Source organism: Netta rufina (assembly GCF_964035555.1).
Source record: "Netta rufina genome assembly, chromosome: 3".
Classification (NCBI taxonomy): domain Eukaryota; kingdom Metazoa; phylum Chordata; class Aves; order Anseriformes; family Anatidae; genus Netta; species Netta rufina.
The window spans coordinates 34,282,022-34,295,305 of record NC_140125.1 but is presented as its reverse complement, the minus strand read 5'-3'; the positions used below and the strand labels follow the sequence as shown (position 1 = coordinate 34,295,305).

At 37.9% G+C, this 13,284-nt stretch overlaps 1 protein-coding gene across 1 annotated transcript in view; it reads right to left on the bottom strand.

Moving 5' to 3' along the window:
* LTBP1 (latent transforming growth factor beta binding protein 1) overlaps nucleotides 1–13,284 on the bottom strand; it is a gene marked incomplete at both ends in the record, with an annotated part of 200,785 nt that overhangs the window by 86,063 nt on the left and 101,438 nt on the right. The window contains one exon of the mRNA XM_084283576.1: nucleotides 7,543–7,614. Coding sequence (XP_084139702.1) covers nucleotides 7,543–7,614 — 72 coding nt within the window. The remainder of the gene's footprint in view (nucleotides 1–7,542; nucleotides 7,615–13,284) is intronic.

Sequence of the window (13,284 nt, the reverse complement as noted above, 5' to 3'; positions counted from 1 at the left end):
ACCTGTGCTGGAAGGGAGGAAATGCTGCAGTAGGTACTACCTTTCAATTTTCTGCTTGCATTCTCCAATTGTTAAAATGGTTTTTAAAGTAGGTTAAAGCAATCTGGGGCTGTAATAGCTGTTGTTTGACACTACTTTGATTCTTTACTGGAAACCTCCATGCAAAGTTCTTCTACCTTTCCTTGAGCAATGGTATGCCTAACTCAATCACTTTCAGGAAGTGAATCATTTCAGCTATATTCCAGGATTCGTGACACCATAACGTAGCCTGAGTATCCTTATTCCAAGGATAACAAACTATGCCAAGTGTAAACATCCAGCCCTAGGAAACATTCCTGTGCCTACTTACACGAAGATACCTGTCGTTTATTGTGGAAACAATATGCTTCGCATGGCTACTGTAAGACACGCTGAGTGATTTACAGGGTGCATCATAAAGCTACAGTAATCTCCTTTATAAGTTGTCCCATTACTGAAATACTTGACTCAGATTTTTCTGTAAGCAAATATGAAAATGCTTCACAGCCTACTGGTCTTCAACATGTTAACAGCTCAACACAACCTAAAGAGTTTGATGCCCATTATAGCCAAGAGAGATGATACAAAGGGATTTAGTTAATCAGCACAGAGCTGTTCTGCTGGACACCAACATACATGAGCTGATGGTTGGAATACCAGCCCTTTAGTGTTTCTCTTTGGCAGCCTCCAGCTGGAAGAGTATTTAGGAAAAGGACTTCACTGACTTTTGGCTGTGTTAACCATTATAACAGCTCTTCAGACCACCCAGGCCCAGCTGGCCTAATGCAGAATCACAGGAAACACTATGGTGGTGTAAAGCTGTCTTCTCCCTCTCCAGCCTTGTAGCTCGTTTGGACACCTGGAGCAGGGCCACTCTCCCCTGTTCAGATAGGGAGAGGCCCAGATTTGGTCACACACATAATGGAACGAAACATTCTTTCCTAGAAAATGAAATTCATTCTTTCATCTCCATGCTTAATGCACTGAATTTATGCTCATCAAAATCATCACAGCTTGAAACGTTTAACCACATTTAAGCATTTAACTTAAAAACAAAATTCCAGAACCAAACGCACATTTATTAATGTGTTCTGGTCAAAGCAGCAATCATGTAACAGTATGTATTTAAATCTACTGCATTTATTTTAAGGAAAATATTTTTACTCAGGAAAAACAGTCTACAAGTTCAAAAACCAATCAGAGCACGCTGCACAAATTTAGAATAATGCAAACGTAAACTGAAATAGTCTTTGTTTTGAAAGAAATCATTGCTGTCATTCATGTAAAGAATGAAGTCGACTTTCAGAAGCAATGATAACTTTGGAACAATAGTGTCAGCTATCAACTAGACTTTAAAAAATATCTATAATATATAGAATTAAAAGGTATTTAACATTTTCAGATACAAGACGAACACTATGAAACCATTTAGTATTACTTTAAACAAATTCCCTTTTGAAACAGTAGATCTTGTTTTTGTACAATACTTTTTCTATTTCACGTGTTTGGTAGGCAACTTACGTAACAACCTGAACAAATCACCTCACAACACAATGAAAATTTCAGATTTTCAAAGTCACATTGTATGCATAAATAGAAGAAAACTACAATGTTCACAATTTTTAAGACACTGGCTTCCATTGTTCCTTCCCTATATCACTGCAGGCAACAAAACTCCAGATCACAGTTTAAAAATAAAAGTACTTCCTTCTGCTAGTACCCAGGAAATCCCAGAGAGTTTTAAAAGCTGAACAAACTATTAGACTTCCATAAACATTTAACTTAAAATACATTCTTTCTTATACTATGGAATCCAGAATAAGGAAAATTATTTAAAAAAAGATTTCAAGATGCAAAGTTAGGGAGTTGGCAGAAGGCAGATCAACTGGCCAGAGATTTCAGAAGAGCAAAAAATTTTGTGCTACCTTTTTCAAATGATCTTGAGTTGGATTTTTATTTTTTATTTTTTTTGCCTGAGACTCAGACTCCAGCTAGGACAGTCATGATATCAAGAACATTCTTATAAATACTGGGCCGAGAAAGGGAACTTGTAAAAGCAGAAAGCCTTGTTAGGCCACCACAGACCTGATAGCTGTATTGAAATATTCAGACAAACTTGTGGCTAGGAAGGAGCCAACAAGTACTGCAGGCTTTCTCATATCCTCTGTCACAAGTGCTGGGTGCCAGAGGACACAAGCAATCATAACATCTGCAGCCCACATCTGATTCCAGGCTTAACCACTGTGGAAAAGTAAATTTCTGAAGTGGGACCTCTGCACTTAGCTCTGAAATCAGATTTCTGTATTTTTCAAAACCTCTAGGAGGTAAGCAGACTGACTTTGTTTAAATAACTAAGTAATAAAACCAAATGGAAAATGTTTATCTGCATTTGATGCAAAGTGAGCAACTTGCCTTTCAAAAAGAACCTCAGACACTTAAGAAACTTTGCTGCATTTTAGCAAAGCAAACTGTCTAGTTCACTTATATGCCAATTAGCATTTGTCAAAGTACTGGACAACTTCTTAATTAGAAATTACTAGGTTGTCTGTCATTGAATGTTAGCCCGGGCAGATTTTCATGTAGTAAGATCTTTAATACGTACAATATATCATATTGCAAATGAGGAGTGGAATACATAATTCAGGGCTCATTTGTGGAAGTACTACTCATTTTGGTAGGTGCACTTAAGCTTCTTTGGGACTGCCATCTGACTGAATTGTCTCCAAATAGACTCAATACACAGGCATATCTTTTAATTCACTTACAGTTACAACTGTACCTACTACATCTCAGAAAATACCACTCCAACTGTTTCTGCTGTAGCTGTGTTGTTATCTGCTATAAAATCTTCAATTTTAAGAAATACATAACCAGGATTTACTGCCTCCACTATATTTGATTGTTTCAATAATAATCTGATTAGTGAGAACAAGACGAGGGAAAAGAACCAAAAAAATGAGGTTTGGTTGCTAATGAAACTATTGCGATATATTCTTTTAAAATTACAGAAAAAAAAACCAACACAGTTTCTTATTCTGAGAAATGACCTACTGATTTCTGTGTGCTAACAAAGCAACAGCAGGAGAAATCAATCCAAATCATTTTGTGCTTCTGTGTGGAATTTACTGGAACGCAAATTTGCAGAGCCACACTTTTCAAACACATAATCAGTGTCCAAACAGCAACCCAGCCCAGTTTCTGGAGATATATTTATTTCACGGTATGATCATCATCAAATAACCTTCTTGAAAGAAGTTTGTTAACTTAGTAGCTAAGCAACAACAATTAGCATTTTTATGAAGGTAAGCTCCTTTAAGTAATAAAATACATTTACAAAATGGAAAAAAAGTAAATTTATTACTGTATTGTTTAGACAATTATAGGTGGACAGAACACACCTTCAAAAAATATTTTAAATCATGGTGAAACCTGATGAAAAAAGCTTGAAGTCCCCCCTGCACACAATTACAGAACTTGAGCCTTTAACATATAAGTACCAATCTCTTTGAGCTCATTTACATTTAATTTTACACAAATGGCAACTTCTCAACAGCTTTAATGCACAACTTTCTTCTTCATTGAAAAAAAACAAATTTTCAGGTATTTTTCCAGTTCTTCAAGATAAGATCTTTAAAGTGCTCTACTGGCATATGTTAGTTTCCTGAAAAATGAATCCAAACTTTTTTTACCAGCTGTTTTTTCATTCTGTTTTAGTTTTCCAAGAAAACCATTAGCAGAAGAAGGAAATTGTAAGTATAATTCTAAACAGGGAACCAGAAATTAGCACTGTGTATGTACTCTGACAAAGAAGCTGCAACCCTGATAAACTGCATTTTGTCTTTAATGACAGCCTTAGGGCATCCAGGCGTGTACATGTAATAAATCATCCCATTGAAAAGATAATTACCGGAGGGAAAAAGCTTTCTAGATAGCAATTATATTAAACTGTTCAAATTAACATACCCACAGATGGTTCTTTGTTGTCCTATATATACATCAGAGAGAAGAATGATTCACATTAGCTAACTCAATTGAAACGAAAAAAAAAAATCAGGATCTGGTTATTAATCATGCTAATACCACACGGGCTTTGTAAACTAGGAAGGCTTTTGACTGCAAAAACAATATAGAACAAATGGTTAATTAGGCTTTTAGGCCTGAGTTTTCAAAGGCAGTGAAAGTTGGATGATATCTAGGTGAAAAGAGCACACAGTAGGCTGCAGGCAGGGATTCAGATATTTATCGCCTTTATGATTTTGTCCGGCAATGCTCACCCTTTCTGAGCATGGGCACAGCACACACCCCCTTTCACCAAAGAATAATCTAATTAAAATGTATACTTGCATATGGAGATGCTGCGCCACAACTTTCCAATTTAATTGTAGCAGTTATTACAAAAATACAAACACCCACCTCTGAGCAGCTTAAACAGTTTTCTCTTCATAGTTATTGCTACTGCTTTGTTAACACAAATAGGACACTTTTGCCTCACCCACTGAGAAGGACATTCTAATGGCCATTACAGGACTGAAATATACCCTGCAAGCAGCTCCTTCACATGTGAAGCTAGTTTTTGTGATGACTGCTCAAACAGAGGTCAAAATCGTGATCCTCTGAGAGAAAATTATAATCCCATTACATATTTCAATGGGACTAAATTTATCCTGTCTTTGCTTCATGGGTAATCCTTCTCTCAGTTCCATCCTTATTTGCACCTCATTTTTGTAGTGTGTTGGTGAGTATATTGCTGAGAAGCCACCTAAGCCTCAATAAGGCAATATGGGAATCACAGAATCACAGGATGGTTTGGGTTGGAAGGGACCTTAAAGACCATCTAATTCCAAGCCCCTGTCATGGGCAGGGACACCTCCCACCAGACCAGGTTGCCCAAAGCCCCATCCAGCCTTGCCTTGAACACCTCCAGGGATGGGGCATCCACAGCTTCTCTGGGCAACTTATGCCTCGCCACCCTCAGAATAAAGCATTTCTTCCTAATATCCTGTCTAAATCTGCCCTCTGTTACTTTAAAGATATTTCCCCTTGTCCTATCACTGCACTCTCTGACAGAGTCCCTCCCCAGCTTTCTTGTAGGCCCCCTATAGGTACTGGAAAGCTGCTGTAAGGTCTCCCTGGAGCCTTCTCTTCTCCAGGCTGAACAACCCCAACTTCCTCAGCCTGTCTTCATAAGAGAAACCTTCAGCAGTTATCAGCTCTGCCCTCTCCAGAAAGGCAGGAGATTGTTTACATTTTCATTTCATCAACAGTCTTTTTCCTGGTGGAATAATTTGACTCTCTCTCTTTGATTAAACATGAGATTATGAGCTTCCATTATCAACTGCAAGTTACGTTTAGAGTCTATAGCTCTCGCTCTTCCAAGATGATGGTAGCAGTAATAAAAGAAACTCTTTAAATCCTGATGTTTCTTGCAGTGTTAGTTATGCAGTATAGAAATGTGTCAGGGGAAAAACTATCAAACCCAATACAACAAACGACTCCTAGCCTACCAGGTACTGTTCTATTTCTGCACACTACCATGGCAGGATTGAACTCCTACCCAGAAACATATGCTCTCCCTCTGTCAGCCTACCGCTGCTCAGCGAAATAACTTTCTGGCAATATTCTTCTTGGCAAACTACTTCTGGCAACCTTCACAGGAATCAGACCATTTTCTAGCCATCTGTAGCCCCTGACTTGGGATCTTAGTTTCCATGTAATAAGATTTGCCAACACCTAGGTACAAGAATCTTGAAACAAACTGAATGTCCTACTCTCCTTTCAATGCCTGCTGGGTTGCTGCTGTCCAGGAACACATTGTGTACACCATCAGGTTTGTGCTCAACTACTGGAAATATCAAAAGCTTCTGTCTCCCCCATACCATGTTCAGAGGGATGCATGATGTTATTTTCCAGACACTTTGTGGGCTCTAAGTTAGAAATCCTCTCTTTTGCATATTCTCAAAAACTGCCTAGCTAATATGCAGAATGAGACAATCTTTTGAAATGGCTGAAACATATGCATCACCTGTGTTTCATCTGACATGTGAAAAGGTGGTCCACATATGCCTTATATTCACCTCCACTTTTTCACTTCACACTCCTCATCAGTAAGTTGCCATCAAAATCTCCCCAATCCTTTTGTTTATTAGGATGATGCTACAGTCTCTCTCTGCAGATCAGAGAACAAGCTCTTGAGATGCAATTCGCATCATTCTCTTCCATTTATTTTTTTAGTATTTTAATCTAATCCAATTTTCTCTCACAATCCTCCAAGATGCCCCTAGTCTGCAAGCTGGTAAAACACTAGGTAGGGAGCTGAGCATTAGGTAAACTAAGAAGCCTGACAGAGAAACTTTCAGACAGCAGCTCACATCTCCCTCAGAAATGGAAGCAGCAAAACACTTATTTGTATTTAGTGATCCACAAACCATATTTTTTTGGTTGGTAAAATAATTTTTGTGGCAGGCTGACATACATTTTCTCATCTACATGCTAACAGAGTTTTCAATTAAATACAATTATCTTTATCACCAAAGTGCCTACATATATCCTTTAATGCCAATTACTCTTTCTCTCTCCCTCCACAACTACTTGTAGAATGCTGCAGGACTGCTCACACGTTCTCAGAGCTCCTTTCTCTTATTTACTTGAGCTGTGCCAAGTGATTTTGGACAAGTGGTTTAACTTTCTTTCTACATCCTGATCTTGCACTTCGTTCAACACTCCAAGAAATGCAGAAACACGGAGTATACATCCACAATCATCTGTTCAGCTTCCTCATCAGGCAGAGGCACCACTGGCTGGGAGAATCTAAATACCCTGGGGCTTTTCAGCTTAGCTGCATGCATGATAACGCAGCTCCTACAGCCCTTGAAGCTTTGATAACTTTTGTGCTTACAGCCAAGAGATACAGGGCATGATCTTAGAAGTAACACTGCCTATACACCCTAACTCCATAGACCCTCACCTGCACTATGTACATTCTTCAAGTTTGTGGTTTATCTCTTTATACGGGAGCCAGGTATACATGGACTTTCACATCCACTTGCCAGTGACATTATCGGGCTGTAGTCAGTACTGTAGTGCCTCGTCTCTGAAGTCCAAAATAATCATCCCCTCTATACTCTATGCTATGATTATCAAAATTATTCTCTTTCGCGAGTTTCATCTGACTTAACCAATCAAGTCTCCAGGCTCACTGTTTAGCAAAAGAACTGGCAGAACAATGCATTCCTATTGAAAAATAATGTAAGGAAATCTGTATGAAGTCATCTTTATACATCAAAGATAATGAGAATATGCATAGAAGTTCTAAAAGTTTTTTTGCCCCAGAACAAAAAACACCCTATAGAGTTGCCAATATTTTGAAAGAGTTAAATAAAACATACGTACATATATTTATAGCCTCAACATTTTTTCCCCTGATAAGTGGACCAGATTCATTCAGCTAAATCATAAATATCACAGAATCAATCACACAAAACTGGAATTCACAATAAACACGATCAATTGTGTACACTATCGTACCTTGACAAAATGTAGCATTGATTCTCTTGTAGCCTTGGGGGCATTCCATCATAGGACTGTATCCATGGTATGCTGAAGAAAAAATTACATATTAAATACTGCTGATTTATTTGCTTATCTAGAGAACTTGACAGACAAATTATTATGTAACTTTAAAAAAAGTGTAAGTTTTTGCGATGTATGTTTAAGCATAGAAGGTTAAGAAATTCAAATATTAGTAACCTTACTTCCATCTCTTCCTGCATATATACCACTGAGATCTTCAGTTATCCATTCAAAATTGAATTTTTGATTCAAAAGAAGACATCCTTGAAATCATCCTAATTGTTCTCAAATACTCAAATAATTACTTTCACAAACCAGCTACAAATACCATGTTGGGGAAAAAATAAAGTTGAAGATTTATAATGGTTTTAAAACTGAAAGCAGATTCGGAAAGCAAAAAATATATGCAATATCAAGCAAAATTGTTGTGCATCATTTTTGCCACCACAATGAATTAAGACTGTTTGAAACACATAGGAAACAGAAGCAACCAAGCCTCCAAAGCAAGGAAAAAGTAGAAGTTACATCTGTGATTTAGCTAACAAAGTTTCCAAATTTTGGAGGACTGTGTCACTTATTGGCTGATCAGTGTAATCTGCCAAGGGCATTACAGTGCTTCAAAATACAGACTGAGCTCAATTTTGCCAAAATAGAAAGTGTTCAGTTAACTAGATTTTTATTTCCGTTTATTGTTTCTTTCCTCCACTTAAGGTTGCCTTTGAGACTACAGAAAGCTGTTTATTGATTCTTAAATTGTTCTAACATCTTAAATGAGACCAGTAACTTCTTTGTATGTTACGCACTAAAAGCTAACCTCTTGGCAAAGCCCAATACTTTATTAAATATACAGAACAAAACTGTCAGCACTGTGATCATAAAAGTGCCCTTAATAAAGAGTCAAGAGAGTTTTTCATAATTTGAGCGCTACACCAGAGACATTTCTTCATATAACATTTGGTCAGATCTTTTGTTTTCCTTTAAAAGTGTTTTAAATGTTTAGCTGGCCAAAAAAAAAAAGAAAAAAAAAAAAGCATTATTTTCCAACTTTACAGTATATAAACTGTCAAATTAGAACAGAGTGAGATAACGTTGGCTTCACTTCACAACTGATGCCAGAACTGCACACTTACTCCTGCAGCTTAGTTCAAAACTGGTAACCAGTTCACTATAAGGATAAATAACAACAAAAAAGGTGTTGTTTTTTTTTTCCCCAACTTTTTTTTTAAAGCTTTTCCTATGCATTGGAAAAATTTAAGCGATGACCTGAGTAGCAGCTTTTCGAGTGAGGTAGTTTTATTTTAAGCTGCTATGAATTATTTCAAGTAATTGCTTAATTAGAACATAAAGACTCCCTTTTAAGATTGCTTGAAGTCATGTGATAAAATGGTTAAACACTAAAATAACATTGGGTACAAATATAGTAATAATATTCTTACAGTTTTAACAAATCCATTTTCCATCTTTCCACAGACTACAAACTTTTAAACACAAATTAAAATTTGAAAATGTTCTCTGCCACCAGATACATGGCAGCTATGCATTTATTTTCAAGGCAGCTCCAATCTTTTCACAATGTTCATAGTAAAATCAGTTTAAACTTAAGATGAGATCTTCAGAAGTGCAATGCACTAGCCCTATTATTGCACCTAAAAAGTCAAAACATTTAACATTTCAAAATGTTAATGTTGGCAGGGTCAGATTCATAATTGCATTATGTCCTAACTTGTCTGCACTTCCCATTGCAGACCTTACTCAATTCACACTAAACCCGAGACAGTTTCTCCATAATTTTTGTGGGAAGGATTGGTAATCTGTAGCACAGTCTAGCAGAGGGAAAAGAGAGGAAGGGCAGAGCTCTTCCAGTTGTATGTAGAGGCCAGTCCATAAACTGTGCCAGGCCTTTTCCAGTGCCACAATGCATTTTCCCTTCCATGGTGACTCACCTGCTCTAGAAAGTGTAATGGTGGAGTGAGGTCAGAGACTTCAGCCTCTCCCTCCCTACTCATCTGCCTGCTCCCACACCAAACAGAAAATAGTGGCTTACTAGCAGCTGTTTTCTTCCTTGTATAAAGAGCAGCAACATCGGCAGGTCACAGAAGAGTAAGGAGGTTGTGCAGTGATGGCTAACTATCAATGTGAGAGCTGGATGGATTACCTGCCCTTTACTCAACCTGTTTATTAATTGCTAGCAAGAAGCCTGAACTATCATAACATTCCCCACACACCATTGTAATACAGTTTGTCTTAAAGGTCTGTAGAAGCCCGCAGAAGTGGAGACCTGTTCCAAAAATTCTTCCTTTATTTTTCAGTAACACTGACTAACCCATACACTGAGGGACACAGAAGCTGTCTCAGGCCAAGGCACTCAACCTCGCAACAGGACAGAAGCCCTGACTGAGCAGTGGCTATTACCCGAAATACTTAAGTACATCTTCAGAAAGTGACAAAGCCCTACATAAGTCCATGGGAACAAGACAGGCACAAAGTTAAGTACATCCTTCAGCAGTAGGCTGAAGACAGAAGTAAAGAAACCACACTTGTTAAGTGCCTGCTAATGAGACTGAAGTACATGCTTAAGTATTTTGCTAAACTACAGTTCCCAGGTGACCATGTTAAATGCAAACTGTTTAAGTATTACTGTAATAACAGGTCAACTTAAATGAAGTTTAGGAACCATAAAAGCAAAAGGAAGCCTCCTAAATCTACAATATAAAGGACAGTACTGGTTTAGTGAAGTCTCAGAGTATGTAAAAATGACATAGGACTAGCAAGGCAGGAACTCTGCCTGGTGAGAAGGAACTATGGACCCCACTTAACCAGTACCTCACTATTAATTTACTTGACTCCCATGTCTGTCTGTTCAATTTCTTTTATACCTATGCATACTCTTTTCACCACTAAAACATTCTCATTAATACCCCAAAAAAGGGGGGGTGAGAGGGGGAGTGGGGAAGGAAGAAAAAGTAAGAATACTTGATGAAAGATAAATACTTAAGCAGGGACTCTATACTTTCTTTACATCTCATCATAAACTTACATTTTGTTTGGCAATTGTTTGCTGTACAGAAGCATAACACTTTCATGTTGATGCAAAGCTTATGGCACATTTGCCCAAAGGTCATTTAGGCTCAGATCCAGATTTAAGTTCAAGCTGGACATCTATAAAACTCTAAGATGCTGCAAAATCACAGGCTACTGCAACATTCCAAATTTGATCACCTTAAGTTCCTAGAAACCTGAAAATTCACCATTTGCACCTATGCAGAATTGCCCTAAGTCATGGCACGACTGAATAGTATCATGCTTAACTCATTCCTAAATTAAATGCATATGGAGAAATTGCATATATCTCTATCAAAACTTCCTGACAGATACAGTCAGTGAATGTTCTTAAAGCAAGCCCCTACCAAATCATATTCTTGATATAATGTTGTGGCAGGTAACACTGTATTTTAATCCAGAGAAAACAGAGAGTACACACACTTCCTCCTCCCTAAGAAGGGGAGAAAGTTAATGTACAGTGAGAGCTCCCACCTAGAAAGATGAGAAATATATCCTGTTTCATCTCAAACCCTTACTTTCCAGGAATACCTTAACCACAAGTGCAGGGCAACATTCTTTGTCTCCTCTTGAAACTGCACAGTTACGCTCAAAAGACAATTCCAAATTATTTGAGGCAGAAAGCAGAAGTGAGCATGACTCATACCATTAGCAATTAACGACACCGGGAAAGAGACTGGGTTCCCATTCCTATTCCAAGAATTGTTTCTTCATTTTATGGGTTAGGGCATCTCCTCATAGTTATAAAATGTAGATTTGAAAAACTCTCCGGGTAGATAAAGGAACTATGAATTGCCTCATCTTGAGCAAATGTGCTAGTCATTAAGCTGTTATATTAAAAGGACAGTGCTCCTCTTATTAGCATTTACAAAAAATGATTCTACTCAGTGCACTGAGAAAGGGTGGTGGACTTCCCTCCAGGAGAAGTTTTAGGGCTGTGTATCCCAAGTGTGTTTAAGGCATTTCTCTGTACTCCCCTACCAAGCATCTGGGGACTACGATTTAAGACATGGTTTGCCCCAGTATTTCCCAATTGGTTTGGCCTTAACAGAGCATACATAGCTTGTTGGTATTAAGTTGCTGCCTGATCAACACATGGCCTGTAGTGGATTCCAGGCGGGGAAGGCTGGTATTTTACCCAACGATGAAGAATCCTCACATGGGCTTCCCTTGGAACCAGGCACCAAAAATTTGTATTACTTCACGGAATCATAGAATGGCTTGGGTTGGAAGGGACCATAAAGACCATCTAATTCTAACCCCCTGCCATGGGAAGGGACACCTCCAACCAGACCAGGTTACCCAAAGCCCCATCCAACCTAGCCTTGAACACTTCCAGGGATGGGGCATCCACATCTTCTCTGGGCAACCTGTGGCTGTGCTTCACCACCCTAAGAGTAAAGTATTTCTTCCTAGTTGTTCCAACTAGTTTTTGGTACATTTGAGGCTTTCATGATTTTCTCCTGGCACACCTGCATCTACTAAGCAATATATTCTGCACACCCACATACTGCTGATGAACAAAACTTCCAAGTGTAGTTAAATTGCTACTTATTTGGAGAAAACGATAAATTCGGAGCACATTTCCCAGTTCATGGAGGTACATTAATACAGAAGGAATGTCCCTTGTAAATTATATTTATGCGCTACAGAAATTAAAACTTAGATACTCAAGTATTCTGTGAACTACTGCCCTCAAAGATGCTAAGTACACTCTCTTTTGGAAGCAAAGCAGAAGATAAACATATTCCCAAACACAAAATTTTAATGCTTCATAAATGAACAGATCAGACTGAGTCAGTATATAAACTGGTGCAAACTCTCCTGTGGAAAGAGAAAGAAGTAGAAGCCAAAGTAGATTTTCTGCTGGAATTACATTTGATGTACTATATTAGACCTGTGAACAATAATGTTTCAAAAAAACAAACACTGAACAGACTTGAAGTATTGCTATCTGTTGGAACAACAATGGCCTAGGAGACCTCGATAAGGCTGACTGTTCCTTGCACTACTCTTGGCTCACTAAATAGGACCCTACTCCATCTGCAAAATGGAGATCCCAGTGTTTATTTCTTTATTCTTTCATTTAGTGATGAAAATATTAAATGATAGCAAAGTATTACTATTTCTGTGCAATAATTATGTAATTCACAGAAGTTTAAGAGACTATCTTCACTTATCTGAAATTTCTCTCTCATTATAACATAATATCAACTCACAATAAACTGGTGAGGAAAGTCTCTGAGTAGTCTAATTGTCAAGGAAGATATTTCAAAAACAGAACAGAAATAAATAAATAAATAAAACAGACAATTTAGAGCCTGGAAAACTTTGGCTCCAAATTTGAAAGTTCATCTGCAGTCTCAAGAGGTCACTACATTCTCTCCAAGCAGTAACTGGCGCCTCTATAATTTAACATTTCTGTACAGACTTAAAAAGAAAAAAAATTAAAATAAATCCAGCTGGAAGAGGCAACATGATTCAGTGTCATTATCCTTCCTGAGAAAATGCAACAGTGCGTCACTGCCTTAGAGGTGGAGGAAGCAAGAAAAAACAAACAAAAAAAAAAAACCACAACAACCACATTAACTCTGCTGGCTTTACTGTGTGCCTGCATACTGTAACTCTGCTGGCATG